At 60.5% G+C, this 21,028-nt stretch overlaps 1 protein-coding gene across 1 annotated transcript in view; it reads left to right on the top strand.

The window, feature by feature from the left end:
* Positions 1–20,530, top strand: part of ACIN1 (apoptotic chromatin condensation inducer 1) — a 51,864-nt gene extending 31,334 nt beyond the window's left edge. Inside the window, exons 10-20 of the mRNA XM_075568001.1 lie at positions 1,036–1,295; positions 6,445–6,487; positions 6,650–6,801; positions 7,163–7,312; positions 11,198–11,369; positions 11,483–11,631; positions 11,839–11,946; positions 12,994–13,101; positions 13,211–13,520; positions 19,600–19,700; positions 19,788–20,530. Of these exons, the coding sequence (XP_075424116.1) occupies positions 1,036–1,295; positions 6,445–6,487; positions 6,650–6,801; positions 7,163–7,312; positions 11,198–11,369; positions 11,483–11,631; positions 11,839–11,946; positions 12,994–13,101; positions 13,211–13,520; positions 19,600–19,700; positions 19,788–20,051 (1,817 nt within the window). The 3' untranslated portion in view covers positions 20,052–20,530. The remainder of the gene's footprint in view (positions 1–1,035; positions 1,296–6,444; positions 6,488–6,649; positions 6,802–7,162; positions 7,313–11,197; positions 11,370–11,482; positions 11,632–11,838; positions 11,947–12,993; positions 13,102–13,210; positions 13,521–19,599; positions 19,701–19,787) is intronic.
* Positions 20,531–21,028: the final 498 nt, after the last annotated feature.

Genomic DNA, 21,028 nt, shown 5'->3' with positions numbered 1-21,028 from the left:
AGGAGGGAGACTTTAATATCGGGAGAGAGGAGGGAGACTTTAATATCGAGGAAAGGAGGGAGACTTTAATATCGGGGGAGAGGAGGGAGACTTTAATATCGGGGAGAGGAGGGAGACTTAAATATCGGGGGAGAGGAGGCAGACTTAAATATCGGGGGAGAGGAGGCAGACTTAAATATCGGGGGGGGAGGGAGACTTTAATATCGGGGGAGAGGAGGGAGACTTTAATATCGGGGAGGGGGAGGGAGACTTAATATCGGGGGGAGAGGAGGGAGACTTAAATATCGGGGGAGAGGAGGGAGACTTTAATATCGGGGGGAGAGGAGGGAGACTTAAATATCGGGGGAGAGGAGGGAGACTTTAATATCGGGGGAGAGGAGGGAGACTTTAATATCGGGGGAGGGGAGGGAGACTTTAATATCGGGGGAGAGGAGGGAGACTAATATCGGGGGAGAGGAGGGAGACTTTAATATCGGGGGAGAGGACGGAGACTTCAATATCGGGGGAGAGGAGGGAGACTTTAATATCGGGGGAGGGGAGGGAGACTTTAATATCGGGGGGAGAGGAGGGAGACTTAAATATCGGGGGGAGGAGGGAGACTTTAATATCGAGTTGAGGAGGGGAGACTAATATCGGGGGAGAGGAGGGAGACTTTAATATCGGGGGAGAGGACGGAGACTTCAATATCGGGGGAGAGGAGGAGACTTTAATATCGAGTTGAGATGGGGAGACTAATATCGGGGGAGTGGAGGGAGACTTTAATATCAGGGTAGTTTAGGGAGATTTTAATATCGAGACTAATATCGGGGAGAGAGGAGGGCAACCTTAATATCGAGAGGAGGGCAACCTAATATCGAGAGGAGGGGGGACTTTATTAGGGGGCGATGATGGAGACTAATGTCGGGGAGAGAGGAGGAGGAGGGAGACTTTGATTTCGGGGGGGAGGGAGAATTTGATATCGATAGAGCAGTCTGACCGGCCCTGCGCAAATAACTAAAGAGACCGCACAGGCTGCTCTGTCTCGCGTCTCCGAAGCCGCGCTGCTGCATCTGGTTCTGATCTTTCTTGCCTTGAGAGTTGAAATGCCTGTGTATTGTGCAGATGGCGAAAGGGCAGCCCCTGCCCTCACTCCCTCTGTGAGGGCCGCATGTTCGTGTCACCTCCCTGTGCCCAAACCTGACGCTCCTCTCCCTTACAGCGCACCAGAGAGCACGGACCCGGCAATGGAGGCCGCAGAGAGCGAAACTCAAGAGGCAGGGCCTCCCCCACCTGCCGAGGAGGGCGACAAGAAAGAGGTAAGATGGCGGCTCTCACCGCACCCTGCTTTTCAACCGATCAGACACGGGGTGGGTGGGCATTACTGGTTTGGGGTCTTCCACCAACACCCTTAAAACAAGTTGAGATAAACGGCTAGGACTGCGGGAGCTTGGGGGAGGGGGGATGTGTATCACACGCACACACCAAACCTTTTCATATGGCCCTAAATTCTCCAGTATGGTCTTAATACTCGGCCCTGCGTTAAGGGTGGGTCCTTCTCATGAACGGGGTGGGTGGGGTGGTCCGGGCGGGGTGTGATCATGGAGCAGCAGCGGGGCGGGTGGGGGGAGATGGTGTTATAAGGTGCTCCCTGCTCTCTCCCCGCCTCCCTTGTCCACCAGCGAAGCCTGTATAAGTGTGTGTGCCGTTCCTTCCTCCGTAAAGACACCTGTCCCATCGCCAAAACCCTGCCGGACTGCCAAGCGTCACCCACTCAGAGCCCAGCTTTAACCGTGTAGCCCCTGAGGGTGCCGGACAGAATGAAAGGAAGGGAGGGCCTGGGGGAGGGCGTCAACTCCTCCCAGCCGCTCCCCACCGACACGAAACCTAGCGTGTCCAGTGTAACGTGCTGTCACGTCGTCCAGGAACAGAGACTGGGGCCCGTCTTCTGTAATACGGACCTGGGCTGGCGCTAAACCGGAGAGCTGATGAAAGCAGAAGCCTCTCCTCTCAGCCAGGACCATCGTTACTGGTTCTCTCCCGGGGAGGACGTTTCCTGTGGTGTTTCAAGGACTCTGATCACGCCTCTCCGTCACACCGCCAGCACATGCAGGTGTGGCACGCGGCTGCCCGGCTGCGAGAGGTCCATGCCACGCGTTGTTGCCGAGACCCAGTTGCAACGACTGGAGAGAGCGTTCCCTGGAATGCCGATGATTTACTGTGGCAGAGAACGCAATCCTGTCCCTTCTCGTACGAGCAGCTACTACAAAGGATTTGTCCATGGCGGGTTGTGATTAATACAAGACATTAGTAAGGGCTGGAACTGTGTCCGTGCAATAGGGTGACCGTGTATGGTGACTAGTCCACCATTGTTCAACCTGACTGCAAACACAAGGTGTGGAGTGTGAGGTCCCCTAGCCGCGGGACAGAGCGCACGTCGTCATTGTCGCTGCCTGCAATCACATGTTGATCCTGTGTGGGGTCCTTCCTCTGCGTCCCACGCTGTCCTTCCTCTGCCCCTGCACCACCAGGACTGTGACCAAACCCAAGATGTGGAGTGTGAGGTCCCTGAGCCGCGGGACGGAGCACACATCCCCTGCCTGTCGCTGCCGGCACAGTAACACATTGAACCTGTGCTGGGGTCTTCCCTCTGCGTCCCACGCTGTCTCTCTGCCCCTGCACCACCAGGGACTGTGACCAAACCCAAGATGTGGAGTGTGAGGTCCCTGAGCCGCGGGACGGAGCACACATCCCCTGCCTGTCGCTGCCGGCACAGTAACACATTGAACCTGTGCTGGGGTCTTTCCTCTGCGTCCCACGCTCGCTCTCTGCCCCTGCACCACCAGGACTGTGACCAAACCCAAGATGTGGAGTGTGAGGTCCCTGAGCCGCGGGACGGAGCACACATCCCCTGACTGTCGCTGCCGGCACAGTAACACATTGAACCTGTGCTGGGGTCTTTCCTCTGCGTCCCACGCTGTCTCTCTGCCCCTGCTTCTCCACCGGATGTGACCAAACCCAAGATGTGGAGTGTGAGGTCCCTGAGCCGCGGGACGGAGCACACATCCCCTGCCTGTCGCTGCCGGCACAGTAACACATTGAACCTGTGCTGGGGTCTTTCCTCTGCGTCCCACGCTCGCTCTCTGCCCCTGCTTCTCCACCAGACTTTCACCAAACCCAAGATGTGGAGTGTACGGTGGTCCCTGAGCCGCGGGACGGAGCACACATCCGCTGCCGGCACAGTAACACATTGAACCTGTGCTGGGGTCTTTCCTCTGCGTCCCACGCTGTCTCTCTGCCCCTGCTTCTCCACCAGACTTTCACCAAACCCAAGATGTGGAGTGTGAGGTCCCTGAGCCGCGGGACGGAGCACACATCCCTGCCTGTCGCTGCCGGCACAGTAACACATTGAACCTGTGCTGGGGTCTTTCCTCTGCGTCCCACGCTGTCTCTCTGCCCCTGCTTCTCCACCAGACTTTCACCAAACCCAAGATGTGGAGTGTGAGGTCCCTGAGCCGCGGGACGGAGCACACATCCCCTGCCTGTCGCTGCCGGCACAGTAACACATTGAACCTGTGCTGGGGTCTTCCCTCTGCGTCACACGCTGTCTCTCTGCCCCTGCTTCTCCACCGGATGTTACCAAACCCAAGATGTGGAGTGTGAGGTCCCTGAGCCGCGGGACGGAGCACACATCCCCTGCCTGTCGCTGCCGGCACAGTAACACATTGAACCTGTGCTGGGGTCTTTCCTCTGCGTCCCACGCTCGCTCTCTGCCCCTGCTTCTCCACCAGACTTTCACCAAACCCAAGACTGTGGAGTGTGAGGTCCCTGAGCCGCGGGACGGAGCACACATCCCCTGCCTGTCGCTGCCGGCACAGTAACACATTGAACCTGTGCTGGGGTCTTTCCTCTACGTCACACGCTGGCTCGTTCTGCCCCTGCTTCTCCACCAGACTTTACCAAACCCAAGATGTGGAGTGTGAGGTCCCTGAGCCGCGGGACGGAGCACACATCCCCTGCCTGTCGCTGCCGGCACAGTAACACATTGAACCTGTGCTGGGGTCTTCCCTCTGCGTCCCACGCTGTCTCTCTGCCCCTGCTTCTCCACCAGACTTTCACCAAACGGACCGTTATCTGAGCTGTGGAGCGTAACGAGGGGGCGGGGTGGCGGCCCCTTCTCACCCACCTTTCTCGCCACTTCCCATCTCACCACCCTCCAAAAACACAAGGCCCAACCAATTCCAAAATAAGCCGAGTGGGCGCACGGCCATTCCCGACCCGCGTGGGCGACTCACGGGGTCCCCGGACACTTCATCACTCAGATGTGTTGGTTTATTTTTCTCTATTTCCATATCTCTGTCCTTAGCCTTTTTATAGGTTTATCTGAATTCTTATTGATTTCATTTGTTTTTTTTTTTTGTTTGTTGTTTTTTTTACTTACATTATTTTTTTTTATTATAATTCCGGAGAGACCCGTTTATTTATTTATTTATTATTATTCCTCTTCCCTCCATTTTCTTTTCCTGATCTTCATGTGAGACGAGACGGCCTGCCGGGCATCGCAGGGGGCGTAACTGCTGCATGGCGGGCATCTGGCAGGGAAAGGGTTAATCGGAACATGAGGGTGGCAGCAGTTGGAGAGGAGATGGATACTTGAGGGGAGGGGGGCGCATAAACCTACTTGCTGCTGTGTTTCACGCTGCTGCTGTGTGTCGTGTGATCTTTCTTTTTTGCAGGGGCTTCTGGGAGTTGTAGTCTGCGACTCTTCCAATAGTATCGTACTGTATTGACAAGTAGACAAACTACACTCCCAGAAGCCCTTCTGTAAAATGGCATGACATCACCCAGGGATCAGCCAATCGGTGCAGAGCTTGGTAACCACACCCCTTCCACAAACAGCTGCAGTCGGGAAATGATCTGTTTCATAACCGTGCTGTACCGCGGCTAGTGTCACCGTGCTGTACCGCGGCTAGTGTCACCGTGCTGTACCGCGGCTAGTGTCACCGTGCTGTACCGCGGCTAGTGTCACCGTGCTGTACCGCGGCTAGTGTCACCGTGCTGTACCGCGGCTAGTGTCACCGTGCTGTACCGCGGCTAGTGTCACCGTGCTGTACCGCGGCTAGTGTCACCGTGCTGTACCGCGGCTAGTGTCACCGTGCTGTACCGCGGCTAGTGTCACCGTGCTGTACCGCGGCTAGTGTCACCGTGCTGTACCGCGGCTAGTGTCACCGTGCTGTACCGCGGCTAGTGTCACCGTGCTGTACCGCGGCTAGTGTCACCGTGCTGTACCGCGGCTAGTGTCACCGTGCTGTACCGCGGCTAGTGTCACCGTGCTGTACCGCGGCTAGTGTCACCGTGCTGTACCGCGGCTAGTGTCACCGTGCTGTACCGCGGCTAGTGTCACCGTGCTGTACCGCGGCTAGTGTCACCGTGCTGTACCGCGGCTAGTGTCACCGTGCTGTACCGCGGCTAGTGTCACCGTGCTGTACCGCGGCTAGTGTCACCGTGCTGTACCGCGGCTAGTGTCACCGTGCTGTACCGCGGCTAGTGTCACCGTGCTGTACCGCGGCTAGTGTCACCCTGCTGTACCGCGGCTAGTGTCACCCTGCTGTACCGCGGCTAGTGTCACCGTGCTGTACCGCGGCTAGTGTCACCGTGCTGTACCGCGGCTAGTGTCACCGTGCTGTACCGCGGCTAGTGTCACCGTGCTGCATATGGAGATATGCGTGCGCGCCGCTGGGGTGGGGGCAGATATGCGTGCGCGCCGCGGGGGTGGGGGCAGATATGCGTGCGCGCCGCGGGGGTGGGGGCAGATATGCGTGCGCGCCGCGGGGGTGGGGGCAGATATGCACGCGCGCTGAGAGGGGGCAGATATGCACGCGCGCTGAGGGGGCAGATATGCACGCGCGCTGAGAGGGGGCAGATATGCGTGCGCGCTGCGAGGGGACAGATATGCGTGCGCGCTGAGAGGGGGCAGATATGCACGCGCCGCGGGTATGGGGGGCACATATGCGTGCGCGCCGCGGGGATGGGGGCAGATATGCACGCGCGGGGGGAGGGGGGGGGGTCAGGCAGGTATGCATGCGCGCCGTGTGGGGGGGCAGATATTAGATCCCCGTCACACACCGCGTCTGTGCGCACACCTCTCTGGACGCTCGCCCGGGGGAGTGCTGTAGTATTGGCAGATATAGCGGGTTCTGGTAGATGGGGGTCTCTCCTTGTCGGGGTCCCTCACACGCAGCGCTTTAACCCTCTCCGCACCCGGCCGGCCTCTCTCCCTCATAGGAAGAGTTCGGGGGTTTTATTCTTCTCACTTTTTTCTTCTGTTTCGTTTCTTTTTTATTTATTTTCCTTTATTTCTGCTCTTGTTATAATTGCCTAACACGTTGTCCTTTCTTCCCCCGGGGGCCCTCTCTCACCTCTCTCGCCCCCTCCGCCTTCTCTCGGCCCGTTTCTCCCTCTCTTTAGAGCACGACGCCAAGAGTTTTCAAGCGGAAGATCTCTGTGATCTGTAAGTAAGATCCCTGATCCCGGGGGGGGGGGGGGGGGGGGGGGGGGGGATTTCTCGCACGGGAGGGGGGGGTCCTGGTTGCCATGTGGGGTCTCTGGCAGGGAGGGGGTTACTGATGGCTGTGCCGCCCTGTCGCTGTAACCCTGTCTCCTCCCCCCTTAGCGGCCGGTAAAAGTACCTCTCAGCCTCTCGCATCCCCCACTGTGAACAGCGACAGCGAGGGGGCTCACCCGGCCAGGCGCAGGCGTTGGGGCGCCAGCACGGCCACCACCCAGAAGAAGCCCTCCATCAGCATCTCCACCGACTCCCTCAAGGTATGTCCGTCCGGAGGTTTAAGGAAAGGGGCATTTGCCACAAAACGTATTAATGTGTCTATATGGTAACATAACTCCTGGCCTTCTGCATACGGGGGGTGGCGGGGCAGATTTTGGGGTTTACTGGAAACGCTGCATGACCCTTTGGGTTCTTTGTAAGTAGGACAAGTGACCAGAAGGTGACACCATCTGCAGGACGCCAGCAGTGACATGGTTAACGGGTTACACTTGCACAGGCAGAGCCCCGCATCTCACCTGGGGGGAGGGGGTCTCTGCCGATCTTGGGGTTTAGCAGTCAGCGTTTCACTGCAGTTGCTCCCCTATTGGGAGGCGCAGAGACACTATATCTCTCCCTCCCCAGAGCCTGATCCCGGAGATCAAGGAGATCAAGCAGGACGCGGTGCTGGATCTACACGCCGACGACGCGCGCATTTCCGACGACAACAGCGAGCGGAACGGAGACGAAAACTCCCACGACAAAGGCCTGAAAATCTGCAGGACCGTCACCCAGGTGAGAGCCTTCATCACTGAGGCCGCAGATCAGGAGGGACGCACACGGGCAGGGTCACACCCCCCTTCCCCGCACAGTGACACCCCCCCATCCCCCCACAGTGACACCCCCCTTCCCCGCACAGTGACACCCCCCCATCCCCCCACAGTGACACCCCCCTTCCCCGCACAGTGACACCCCCCCTTCCCCGCACAGTGACACCCCCCTTCCCCGCACAGTGACACCCCCCCATCCCCCCACAGTGACACCCCCCTTCCCCGCACAGTGACACCCCCCCATCCCCGCACAGTGACACCCCCCTTCCCCGCACAGTGACACCCCCCCATCCCCGCACAGTGACACCCCCCTTCCCCGCACAGCGACACCCCCCCTTCCCCGCACAGCGACACCCCCCCTTCCCCGCACAGTGACACCCCCCCTTCCCCGCACAGTGACACCCCCCCTTCCCCGCACAGTGACACCCCCCTTCCCCGCACAGTGACACCCCCCCATCCCCCACAGTGACACCCCCCTTCCCCGCACAGTGACACCCCCCCATCCCCGCACAGTGACACCCCCCTTCCCCGCACAGTGACACCCCCCCATCCCCGCACAGTGACACCCCCCTTCCCCGCACAGCGACACCCCCCCTTCCCCGCACAGCGACACCCCCCCTTCCCCGCACAGTGACACCCCCCCCTTCCCCGCACAGTGACACCCCCCCTTCCCCGCACAGTGACACCCCCCCTTCCCCGCACAGTGACACCCCCCTTCCCCGCACAGTGACACCCCCCCATCCCCGCACAGTGACACCCCCCTTCCCCGCACAGTGACACCCCCCCATCCCCGCACAGTGACACCCCCCTTCCCCGCACAGCGACACCCCCCCTTCCCCGCACAGCGACACCCCCCCTTCCCCGCACAGTGACACCCCCCCTTCCCCGCACAGTGACACCCCCCCTTCCCCGCACAGTGACACCCCCCCTTCCCCGCACAGTGACACCCCCCCTTCCCCGCACAGTGACACCCCCCCTTCCCCGCACAGTGACACCCCCCTTCCCCGCACAGTGACACCCCCCCTTCCCCGCACAGTGACCCCCCCCTTCCCCGCACAGTGACACCCCCCCTTCCCCGCACAGTGACACCCCCCCTTCCCCGCACAGTGACACCCCCCCTTCCCCGCACAGTGACACCCCCCCTTCCCCGCACAGTGACACCCCCCCTTCCCCGCACAGTGACAACCCCCCTTCCCCGCACAGTGACACCCCCCCTTCCCCGCACAGTGACACCCCCCCTTCCCCGCACAGTGACACCCCCCCTTCCCCGCACAGTGACACCCCCTTCTCCGCACAGTGACACCCCCCTTCTCCGCACAGTGACACCCCCCTTCTCCGCACAGTGACACCCCCCTTCTCCGCACAGTGACACCCCCCCTTCCCCGCACAGTGACACCCCCCCTTCCCCGCACAGTGACACCCCCCCTTCCCCGCACAGTGACACCCCCCTTCCCCGCACAGTGACACCCCCCTTCCCCGCACAGTGACACCCCCCCTTCCCCGCACAGTGACACCCCCCCCCCTTCCCCGCACAGTGACACCCCCCCCCTTCCCCGCACAGTGACACCCCCCCCCTTCCCCGCACAGTGACACCCCCCCTTCCCCGCACAGTGACACCCCCCCTTCCCCGCACAGTGACACCCCCCTTCCCCGCACAGTGACACCCCCCTTCCCCGCACAGTGACACCCCCCTTCCCCGCACAGTGACACCCCCCTTCCCCGCACAGTGACACCCCCCTTCCCCGCACAGTGACACCCCCTTCCCCGCACAGTGACACCCCCCTTCCCCGCACAGTGACACCCCCCTTCCCCGCACAGTGACACCCCCCTTCCCGCACAGTGACACCCCCCTTCCCCGCACAGTGACACCCCCCTTCCCCGCACAGTGACCCCCCCTTCCCCGCACAGTGACACCCCCCTTCTCCGCACAGTGACACCCCCCTTCCCCGCACAGTGACACCCCCCCTTCCCCGCACAGTGACACCCCCCCTTCCCGCACAGTGACACCCCCCCTTCCCCGCACAGTGACACCCCCCCCTTCCCCGCACAGTGACACCCCCCTTCCCCGCACAGTGACACCCCCCTTCCCCGCACAGTGACACCCCCCTTCCCCGCACAGTGACACCCCCCCTTCCCCGCACAGTGACACCCCCCCTTCCCCGCACAGTGACACCCCCCCTTCCCCGCACAGTGACACCCCCCCTTCCCCGCACAGTGACACCCCCCCTTCCCCGCACAGTGACACCCCCCCTTCCCGCACAGTGACACCCCCCCTTCCCCGCACAGTGACACCCCCCCTTCCCCGCACAGTGACACCCCCCCTTCCCCGCACAGTGACACCCCCCCTTCCCCGCACAGTGACACCCCCCCTTCCCCGCACAGTGACACCCCCCCTTCCCCGCACAGTGACACCCCCCTTCCCCGCACAGTGACACCCCCCTTCCCCGCACAGTGACACCCCCCCTTCCCCGCACAGTGACACCCCCCTTCCCCGCACAGTGACACCCCCCCTTCCCCGCACAGTGACACCCACCTTCCCCGCACAGTGACACCCCCCCTTCCCCGCACAGTGACACCCCCCCTTCCCCGCACAGTGACACCCCCCCCTTCCCCGCACAGTGACACCCCCCCTTCCCCGCACAGTGACACCCCCCCTTCCCCGCACAGTGACACCCCCCCTTCCCCGCACAGTGACACCCCCCCTTCCCCGCACAGTGACACCCCCCCTTCCCTGCACAGTGACACCCCCCTTCCCCGCACAGTGACACCCCCCTTCCCGCACAGTGACACCCCCCTTCCCCGCACAGTGACACCCCCCTTCCCCGCACAGTGACACCCCCCCTTCCCCGCACAGTGACACCCCCCCTTCCCCGCACAGTGACACCCCCCTTCCCCGCACAGTGACAGCCCCCTTCCCCGCACAGTGACAGCCCCCTTCCCCGCACAGTGACACCCCCCTTCCCCGCACAGTGACACCCCCCCTTCCCCGCACAGTGACACCCCCCCCTTCCCCGCACAGTGACACCCCCCCTTCCCCGCACAGTGACACCCCCCCTTCCCCGCACAGTGACACCCCCCTTCCCCGCACAGTGACACCCCCCCTTTCCCCCCGCACAGTGACACCCCCCCTTCCCCGCACAGTGACACCCCCCTTCCCCGCACAGTGACACCCCCCTTCCCCGCACAGTGACACCCCCCCTTCCCCGCACAGTGACACCCCCCCTTCCCCGCACAGTGACACCCCCCCTTCCCCGCACAGTGACACCCCCCTTCCCCGCACAGTGACACCAGCCTTCCCCGCACAGTGACACCCCCCTTCCCCGCACAGTGACACCCCCCCTTCTCCGCACAGTGACACCCCCCTTCCCCGCACAGTGACACCCGCCCTTCCCCGCACAGTGACACCCCCCCTTCTCCGCACAGTGACACCCCCCCTTCCCCGCACAGTGACACCCCCCTTCCCCGCACAGTGACACCCCCCTTCCCCGCACAGTGACACCCCCCCTTCTCCGCACAGTGACACCCCCCCTTCCCCGCACAGTGACACCCCCCCTTCCCCGCACAGTGACACCCCCCTTCTCCGCACAGTGACATCCCCCCTTCCCCGCACAGTGACACCCCCCCTTCCCCGCACAGTGACACCCCCCTTCCCGCACAGTGACACTTCCCCCCCCCCCCCTTCCCCGCACAGTGACACCCCCCTTCTCCGCACAGTGACATCCCCCCTTCCCCGCACAGTGACACCCCCCTTCCCCGCACAGTGACACTTCCCCCCCCCCTTCCCCGCACAGTGACACAGACGGGGGTCAGGGTGTCCCGCGGTGTGAGTGACGCCGCCTTCTCCCCTCAGGTGGTGCCGGCAGAGGTGCAGGAGAATGGGCAGGAGGAAGAAGTAGTGGCAACGCCGGAAGCTCCTCCCCCAGAACCAGTGCCGGTTCCAACGGAGACGGAAGCCCCTCCCCCTAAGGAGCAGGAAGTGAAGAAGCCCCTGCCAGAGCCCCCCGTGCAGGCGGAGGTCAGAGGTGAGCATGCAGGAGGGCTGACATTAAACATGGTGGCGCTGTGGCCTTGGTATGCCGGCTCTTGGTTCTCCTCCACCTGTCATCCTCTCACCCCCTGTCTCTCTCTCGGGCAGTCACGCTGGGCGACACCCTCCTGAGGCGATCCATCAGTCAACAGCGGACGGGCGTGTCCATCACCATCGACGACCCCGTGCGTTCCGCCTCTCAGCTCCCCTCGCCCCCGCGGCGGAAGCCCAGCTGCATCGTGCACATCTGTAACCTGGTGAGTGTGGGGGACCATGCGAGACTAACGGACCCCCCCGCCATGCACCGCTTATAGAGGCGGGATCTCAAGCCGGAGGGTGGTGGGTGCTGGGAATCGCCTCCCGGTGGAGGAGGTAGAGAGCCTGGGCTTGTGTGTGATATGGTGACGTACGTCTGTCTGTCTGTGTAATCGGTATCCCTGTAATGGAAATATACCCCACTGCAGGTCCGACCTTTCACCCTGGGGCAGCTGAAGGAGTTACTGGGCCGCACGGGGACGCTGGTGGAGGAGAGTTTCTGGATCGATAAGATAAAATCTCACTGCTACGTGACGGTGAGAAGATGTCTCCCTGCTGTCTGTGATGTCCCCCCCCCCCCCCCCCCCCCCCCCGCCCTCCTAACCTCTCCCCCCCCCCCCCCCCCGCCCTCCTAACCTTTCCCCCCCTGCCCTCCTAACCTTTCCCCCCCCCCCGCCCTCCTAACCTTTCCCCCCCCCCCCGCCCTCCTAACCTTTCCCCCCCCCCGCCCTCCTAACCTCCCCCCCCCCCCCACCCTCCTAACCCCCCCCGCCCTCCTAACCCCCCCCCGCCCTCCTAACCCCCCCCCCCGCCCTCCTAACCTTTCCCCCCCGCCCTCCTAACCTTTCCCCCCCTGCCCTCCTAACCTTTCCCCCCCTGCCCTCCTAACCTTTCCCCCCCCCCCGCCCTCCTAACCTTTCCCCCCCCCCCGCCCTCCTAACCTTTCCCCCCCCCCCGCCCTCCTAACCTTTCCCCCCCCGCCCTCCTAACCTTTTCCCCCCCCCGCCCTCCTAACCTTTTCCCCCCCCCCGCCCTCCTAACCTTTCCCCCCCCCGCCCTCCTAACCTTTCCCCCCCCCGCCCTCCTAACCTCTCCCCCCCCCCACCCTCCTAACCTCTCCCCCCCCCCACCCTCCTAACCTCTCCCCACCCTCCTAACCTCTCCCCCCCCCCGACCTCCTAACCTCTACCCCCCCCGCCCTTCTAACCTCTCCCCCCCCCGCCCTTCTAACCTCTCCCCTCCTAACCTCCCCCCCGCCCTCCTGACCTCTCCCTCCCCCCCCGCCCTCCTAACCTCTCCCCCCCCGCCCTCCTAACCTCTCCCCCCCGCCCTCCTAACCTCTCCCCCCCCCCGCCCTCCTAACCTCTTCCCCCCCCCCCCGCCCTCCTAACCTCTCCCCCCCGCCCTCCTAACCTCTCCCCCCCCCCCCCCCCGCCCTCCTAACCTCTCCCCCCCCCCCCCCGCCCTCCTAACCTCTCCCTCCCCCCCGCCCCTCCTAACCTCTCCCCCCCCCCCCCCCGCCCTCCTAACCTCCCCCCGCCTAACCTCCTCTCCTCGCTCACTCTCCCCTCTCCGCCCCGTAGTACTCCAGTTTAGAAGAAGCCGTTGTGACCCGGAACGCTCTTCACGGAGTGAAATGGCCGCAGTCCAACCCCAAATTCCTGTCTGCGGACTTCGCAGAGCAAGATGAGGTGAGACTTCCCCCCCTCCCCCACCTCTGCTGGGAGGCTGTTCCATGTATCCACCGCCCAGAGTAAGAGCTTGTTCCTCCTCGTCACACACCCTGCTTTCTGTTTCCAGCTGGATTTCCATAGGGGGCTTCTGGTGGCGCGGCCCCCCGAGCCCAAGCTGGAGGAACCCCCGCACCCCCACCCTCCCCCGCACCTGCACCCACACGGCCCGGCGCCCCCCAGGGGCGAGCACAGGGAACATGAGCGAGGCCCGCGGGAGCAATGGGCAGAGCGGGAGCGGGAAATGGAGAGGAGGGAGCGGACACGCTCAGAGAGAGAGTGGGACCGGGACAAGATACGCGAGGGGCCCCGATCACGGTCACGAGACCGCCGGCGTAAAGAGCGCGCTAAATCCAAGGAGAAGAAGAGCGAGAAGAAAGGTGTGTGTGTGTGTGTGTGTGTGTGTGTGTGTGTGTGTGTGTCTCGGCCGGGTCACTTTGTGCGCGCGTCTCGCCCGGGTCACTGTGTGTGTGTGTGGTGTCTCGTCTGGGTCACTGTGTGTGTGTCTCGCCTGGGTCACTGTGTGTGTGTGTGTCTCGCCCGGGTCACTGTGTGTGTGTGTCTCGTCTGGGTCACTGTGTGTGTCTCGCCTGGGTCACTGTGTGTGTGTGTCTCGCCTGGGTCACTGTGTGTGTGTGTCTCGCCTGGGTCACTGTGTGTGTGTGTCTCGCCTGGGTCACTGTGTGTGTGTCTCGCCTGGGTCACTGTGTGTGTGTGTCTCGCCTGGGTCCCTGTGTGTGTGTGTCTTGCCTGGGTCACTGTGTGTGTGTGTCTCGCCTGGGTCACTGTGTGTGTGTGTCTCGCCTGGGTCACTGTGTGTGTGTGTCTCGCCTGGGTCCCTGTGTGTGTTTGTCTCGTCTGGGTCACTGTGTGTGTGTGTGTGTGTGTGTGTCTCGCCTGGGTCACTGTGTGTGTGTCTCTCGCCTGGGTCACTGTGTGTGTGTGTGTCTCGCTTGGGTCACTGTGTGTGTGTGTCTCGCCTGGGTCACTGTGTGTGTGTGTGTCTCGCCTGGGTCACTGTGTGTGTGTCTCTCGCCTGGGTCACTGTGTGTGTGTGTGTCTCGCCTGGGTCACTGTGTGTGTGTTTGTCTCACCTGGGTCACTGTGTGTGTGTGTGTGTGTCTCGCCCGGGTCACTGTGTGTGTGTGTGTGTGTGTGTGTGTGTGTGTCTCGCACGGGTCACTGTGTGTGTGTGTGTGTCTCGCTTGGGTCACTGTGTGTGTGTTTGTCTCGCCTGGGTCACGGTGTGTGTGTGTGTGTGTGTGTGTGTGTGTGTCTCGCCTGGGTCACTGTGTGTGTGTGTCTCGCCTGGGTCACTGTGTGTGTGTTTGTCTCGCTGGGTCACTGTGTGTGTGTGTGTGTGTGTGTGTGTGTCTCGCCCGGGTCACTGTGTGTGTGTTTGTCTCGCCTGGGTCACTGTGTGTGTGTTTGTCTCGCCTGGGTCACTGTGTGTGTGTGTGTGTGTCTCGCCCGGGTCACTGTGTGTGTGTGTGTGTGTCTCGCCCGGGTCACTGTGTGTGTGTGTCTCGCCTGGGTCACAGTGTGTGTGTGTGTGTGTGTGTGTGTGTCTCGCTTGGGTCACTGTGTGTGTGTGTGTGTGTGTGTGTGTGTGTGTGTGTGTGTGTCTCGCCGGGTCACTGTGTGTGTGTGTCGCCTGGGTCACTGTGTGGGTGTCTCGCCTGGGTCACTGTGTGTGTGTGTGTCTCGTCTGGGTCACTGTGTGTGTGTGTGTCTCGTCTGGGTCACTGTGTGTGTGTGTGTATGTGTGTGTGTGTCTCGCCTGGGTCACTGTGTGTGTGTGTGTCTCGCCTGGGTCACTGTGTGTGTGTGTCTCGCCTGGGTCACTGTGTGTGTGTGTCTCGCCTGGGTCACTGTGTGTGTGTGTGTGTCGCCTGGGTCACTGTGTGTGTGTGTGTGTCTCGCCTGGGTCACTGTGTGTGTGTGTGTCTCGCTTGGGTCACTGTGTGTGTGTTTCTCGCCTGGGTCACTGTGTGTGTGTCTCGCCTGGGTCACTGTGTGTGTGTGTGTGTGTGTGTCTCGCCTGGGTCACTGTGTGTGTGTGTGTGTCGCCTGGGTCACTGTGTGTGTGTGTGTCTCTCGCCTGGGTCACTGTGTGTGTGTGTCTCGCCTGGGTCACTGTGTGTGTGTGTCTCGCCTGGGTCACTGTGTGTGTGTGTGTCTCGCCTGGGTCACTGTGTGTGTGTGTGTCTCTCGCCTGGGTCACTGTGTGTGTGTGTGTCTCTCGCCTGGGTCACTGTGTGTGTGTGTATGTGTGTCGCCCGGGTCACTGTGTGTGTGTGTGTGTGTGTGTGTGTGTGTGTGTGTCTCGCTTGGGTCACTGTGTGTGTGTTTGTGTGTGTGTGTCTCGCCTGGGTCACTGTGTGTGTGTCTCGCCTGGGTCACTGTGTGTGTGTGTGTGTGTGTGTGTGTGTCTCACCTGGGTCACTGTGTGTGTGTATGTGTCTCGCCCGGGTCACTGTGTGTGTGTGAGTCTCGCCCGGGTCACTGTGTGTGGGAGTCTCGCCCGGGTCACTGTGTGTGGAGTCTCGCCCGGGTCACTGTGTGTGAGTGTGTCTCTCGCCTGGGTCACTGTGTGTGTGTGTGTCTCTCGCCTGGGTCACTGTGTGTGTGTGTATGTGTGTCGCCCGGGTCACTGTGTGTGTGTGTGTGTGTGTGTGTGTGTGTGTGTGTGTGTGTGTGTGTGTCTCGCCTGGGTCACTGTGTGTGTGTGTGTCTCGCTTGGGTCACTGTGTGTGTGTTTGTGTGTGTGTGTCTCGCCTGGGTCACTGTGTGTGTGTCTCGCCTGGGTCACTGTGTGTGTGTGTGTGTGTGTGTCTCGCACGGGTCACTGTGTGTGTGTGTGTGTCTCGCTTGGGTCACTGTGTGTGTGTTTGTCTCGCCTGGGTCACGGTGTGTGTGTGTGTGTGTGTGTGTCTCGCCTGGGTCACTGTGTGTGTGTGTCTCGCCTGGGTCACTGTGTGTGTGTTTGTCTCGCCTGGGTCACTGTGTGTGTGTGTGTGTGTGTGTGTGTGTCTCGCCCGGTCACTGTGTGTGTGTTTGTCTCGCCTGGGTCACTGTGTGTGTGTTTGTCTCGCCTGGGTCACTGTGTGTGTGTGTGTGTGTCTCGCCCGGGTCACTGTGTGTGTGTGTGTGTGTCTCGCCCGGGTCACTGTGTGTGTGTGTCTCGCCTGGGTCACAGTGTGTGTGTGTGTGTGTGTGTCTCGCTTGGGTCACTGTGTGTGTGTGTGTGTGTGTGTGTGTGTGTGTGTGTCTCGCCCGGGTCACTGTGTGTGTGTCTCGCCTGGGTCACTGTGTGTGTGTCTCGCCTGGGTCACTGTGTGTGTGTGTGTCTCGTCTGGGTCACTGTGTGTGTGTGTGTCTCGTCTGGGTCACTGTGTGTGTGTGTGTGTATGTGTGTGTGTGTCTCGCCTGGGTCACTGTGTGTGTGTGTCTCGCCTGGGTCACTGTGTGTGTGTGTCTCGCCTGGGTCACTGTGTGTGTGTGTCTCGCCTGGGTCACTGTGTGTGTGTGTGTCGCCTGGGTCACTGTGTGTGTGTGTGTGTCTCGCCTGGTCACTGTGTGTGTGTGTCTCGCTTGGGTCACTGTGTGTGTGTTTCTCGCCTGGGTCACTGTGTGTGTGTCTCGCCTGGGTCACTGTGTGTGTGTGTGTGTGTGTGTCTCGCTTGGGTCACTGTGTGTGTGTGTGTGTCTCTCGCCTGGGTCACTGTGTGTGTGTGTCTCGCCTGGGTCACTGTGTGTGTGTGTCTCGCCTGGGTCACTGTGTGTGTGTGTGTCTCGCCTGGGTCACTGTGTGTGTGTGTGTCTCTCCGCCTGGGTCACTGTGTGTGTGTGTGTCTCTCGCCTGGGTCACTGTGTGTGTGTGTATGTGTGTCGCCCGGGTCACTGTGTGTGTGTGTGTGTGTGTGTGTGTGTGTGTGTGTGTGTGTGTGTGTGTCTCGCCTGGGTCACTGTGTGTGTGTGTGTCTCGCTTGGGTCACTGTGTGTGTGTTTGTGTGTGTGTGTCTCGCCTGGGTCACTGTGTGTGTGTCTCGCCTGGGTCACTGTGTGTGTGTGTGTGTGTGTGTGTGTCTCGCCTGGGTCACTGTGTGTGTGTATGTGTCTCGCCCGGGTCACTGTGTGTGTGTGAGTCTCGCCCGGGTCACTGTGTGTGGGAGTCTCGCCCGGGTCACTGTGTGTGGGAGTCTCGCCCGGGTCACTGTGTGTGAGTGCGCGTCTCGCCCGGGTCACTGTGTGTGGTGTGTGTGTCTCGCCCGGGTCACTGTGTGTGGTGTGTCTCGCCCGGGTCACTGTGTGCACGCGCCTGGCTCGGCTCAGTGTGTGCATGTGTCTGCGTCTCTACCGGGTCACTGTGTGTGTGTGTGTGTGTGTGTGTGTGTGTGTGTGTGCGCGCCGCGCCCTGGGTCACTGTGTGATTGCGTCTTTGTCACGGAAGACTAGGCCATTTACACCTTTTTACCAGGATCATGCATTGAGCAAAACAAGTTAATGAGATAAATTGTAAATTTATTCAGAGGAAAAGCAAACACAATGTTACACAAACTACATCAAAAAGACACACTTAATTGGGAATTGGGGCACAACCTAGACTCTCCCTAGGTGCAGGGAATCCTATCCCTGATAACAGTTGCAAAAACAGGACAGAAAATATTCCAGGCAGCTTTCGCTGAAGCAGCCCTTTTCTTGCTGGAGACTTGCAATTGGAGACTTAGACGCTGAGAATCTTAGAGGACTGGAGAACTATGAGAGACCCCTATCTAATGGGCGCAAGGGGTTATAATACCTCTGACTTTCATTTAAAAAAAAATACTATAGCCCAATCCAAAGCATGAGAAATATCTCCGCCTCCAATCAGAGACAAACTGGTAGACACAGGGTTACCTGGAAATCTGAATGAACCAAGGGGCATGGGCAATTTGGCCACTCTGGCCATGGTTCCCTCAATGCCACCCACGGTGACAGGCTCCTGCCAGTTTGGTGGGGATCAATGGAAATGCAAAGAGCGTCCATTGATCTCAGGACGTGGATACTTGAATCCTTCTCTCCTGTCCAAATGGTCTTGACACCTTGGTTATCCTCTGGGCTTTCATCTTGAGATGTCCTGCCAGACCTTCTGGCACCACTGGCCCAGGGCCTGTCAGAGCACTGGTTCTGAAAGTCCCAGCTCCTTTCTGTACACAAACACAGGTTTGAAAACACACTCACTGTTCCATCAAATATACACTTTCAAAATATCCTAAGTCTTTTGGTTATGGGGAATAGAATAAGAAGCTGCACGTTATTTCTTACTAGCCGTATGCCCCACATTATATACCATAAACTTAGGACTGGACTTTTAAAAGTCCCCTCACAACCTTGTAGATGATTGGAGTACCGCCAGACCCCTATACAGGTTCTGGGTGACCTGGACATTTACTGGGTATCCCCATTAACCTAGAAACCCCGTGACTGTTTCAGGGACACCTCACATCCCTATGCCTTTACCTTTCTAGGCTGTGCTGAAGCAGGGACCCCTAGTGGTGAGTCGCACAAGCGTTTTCAAAGGGAGATATTACTGAGACACTGTCTACATGCATCCAGGCATCCAACCTGATTCCTGGGTACATTTTTAGGGGAACCAGCAACTCTGGCCCCTGACTAGATAGACACAATCTTCTGACACTTTCTCCACCACCCTCCCACCCCCTCTCCTTGAAACTCATACCACAGCAATCCCGACTTGCTGGCATCCCTGGAAAGGTAAAACACATAAAATACTTTATTGCATAATTACAGGTAATGCTTTAACAAAAGTTGGGTTCAGGAGCTCACACTCCTGAACCCCAAAACATGGATCAGAGGTAACCAAACATGTTTAACCTTAATTAGTGAGCCTGGCTACCTCTTCACCATCACAGTCTTGTCCGACCTGGGTCACTGTGTGTTTGTGTTTGTGTGTGTGTGTGTGTGTGTGTGTGTCTCTCGGCCTGGGTACGGTGTGTGAGGGTGTGTGTGTGTGTCTCGACTGGGTTGTGTGTGTGTGTCTCGACTGGGTTGTGTGTGTGTGTCTCTGGACTGGGTTCTGTGTGTGTCTCTGGACTGGGTTCTGTGTGTGTGTGTGTGTGTGTGTGTGTGTGTGCCTCTGGACTGGGTTCTGTGTGTCTCTCTGGACTGGGTTCTGTGTGTGTCTCTCTGGACTGGGTTCTGTGTGTGTCTCTCTGGACTGGGTTCTGTGTGTGTGTGTGTCTCTCTGGACTGAGTTCTGTGTGTGTGTGTGTCTCTGGACTGAGTTCTGTGTGTGTGTCTTTGGACTGGGTTTTGTGTGTGTGTGTGTGTCTCCGGACTGGGTTCTGTGTGTGTCTCTCTCCGGACTGGGTACTGTGGGTGTCTCGCCCCGCCTTGGTCATTGTGACCCTCTCTCCCCCGCCGGCGTATCTAACTCCATGTCTCTGCTGCTCACAGAGAAAGTGCAGGAGGAGCCTCCAGCCAAACTCCTGGACGACCTGTTCCACAAGACCAAAGCTGCCCCCTGTATATATTGGCTGCCGCTGACTGATGACCAGGTACCTGATACCCCTACCTGGGGCAAGAGGGGGGGGGGTTGGGGAAATCAGTATTAAGAGCTAACACTCTTTAATGCCTCCCTGCAGATTTTACAGAAGGTCGCCGAGCGGGCGGAGCGAACGAAGGAGCGCGAGAAGCGCCGCAAGGAGCAGGAGGAGCAGGAAGAGGAGGGCCGCAAGGAGCGCGCCAAAGAGCGTGAGGAGGCCGAGCGGGTACGGGAGCGCGCCCGCGAAGCCGAGCGCGAGAAGAGGCGCGAGCATCCCCGCGAGCGGGAGCGTCGCGACTCGAAGAGACACAGCCGGAGCCGCAGCCGGAGCACGCCCGTGCGAGACCGCGGAGGCCGCCGCTGACCATGCCCACGGGATGCCCTGCAAGGGGGTGACACGGTGCCACGCTCTGCAGCCACGCCCGGCGGGAGTTACTCTGTAAATCTCTCCCTCCCCACCCCCATTTCCGTTTTTTCGCTTCTTTTTACCCGTTTTGATTTCGCCCTTTCGGAGACTTTAAATTCGCGGAAGAGTTTGTCGCCGCTGCTGCCTGCCGGACACTTGGGTGGTTGTAGCGTTCGTGCAATGAGGGGCTCCCTCTCTCTGGGCCCCTTCTCGGTTCCCTTTAACCCGTGGCTCCCGTAGGGCCCAGCAACGTCACAGCGCTGCCGTGCGCGGTACAGTGTCTGCCCACCTACAGCGGCAAAGGGTCCCCCATAAACCCGCGGCCCCCCGGAGCTGCGTCTTCCCGTTTAAACCTTATTTTATTTTTTTTCCTTTTTTATTATTATTATAAATGATGTGGACTTATCAGAGGAAAATAAAATTCTGCATTAGTTTTATCTCCGTGGTTCTCTGTGATTTAGGGGGGGGAGACGTGGGGGGCAGCTGGGTCTCCACAGCGGGCTGGGACGTGTCACTGCATCAGTTCTGCCGCTGATTCTTCAGCGCCGGATATTTGGCCGCCGCCGGCCACTGGTCCCTTTACCCCGCCGGCCTCTGGTCCCTTTACCCCGCCGGCCTCTGGTCCCTTTACCCCGCCGGCCACTGGTCCCTTTACCCCGCCGGCCTCTGGTCCCTTTACCCCGCCGGCCTCTGGTCCCTTTACCCCGCCGGCCTCTGGTCCCTTTACCCCGCCGGCCTCTGGTGCCTTTACCCCGCCGGCCTCTGGTCCCTTTACCCCGCCGGCCTCTGGTCCCTTTACCCCGCCGGCCTCTGGTCCCTTTACCCCGCCGGCCTCTGGTCCCTTTACCCCGCCGGCCTCTGGTGCCTTTACCCCGCCGGCCTCTGGTCCCTTTACCCCGCCGGCCTCTGGTGCCTTTACCCCGCCGGCCTCTGGT

This window comes from Ascaphus truei, chromosome 13 (assembly GCF_040206685.1).
Source record: "Ascaphus truei isolate aAscTru1 chromosome 13, aAscTru1.hap1, whole genome shotgun sequence".
NCBI classification, from domain to species: domain Eukaryota; kingdom Metazoa; phylum Chordata; class Amphibia; order Anura; family Ascaphidae; genus Ascaphus; species Ascaphus truei.
The sequence above is the reverse complement of the archived record's forward strand: the minus strand, read 5'-3'. Positions and strand labels throughout refer to the sequence as shown.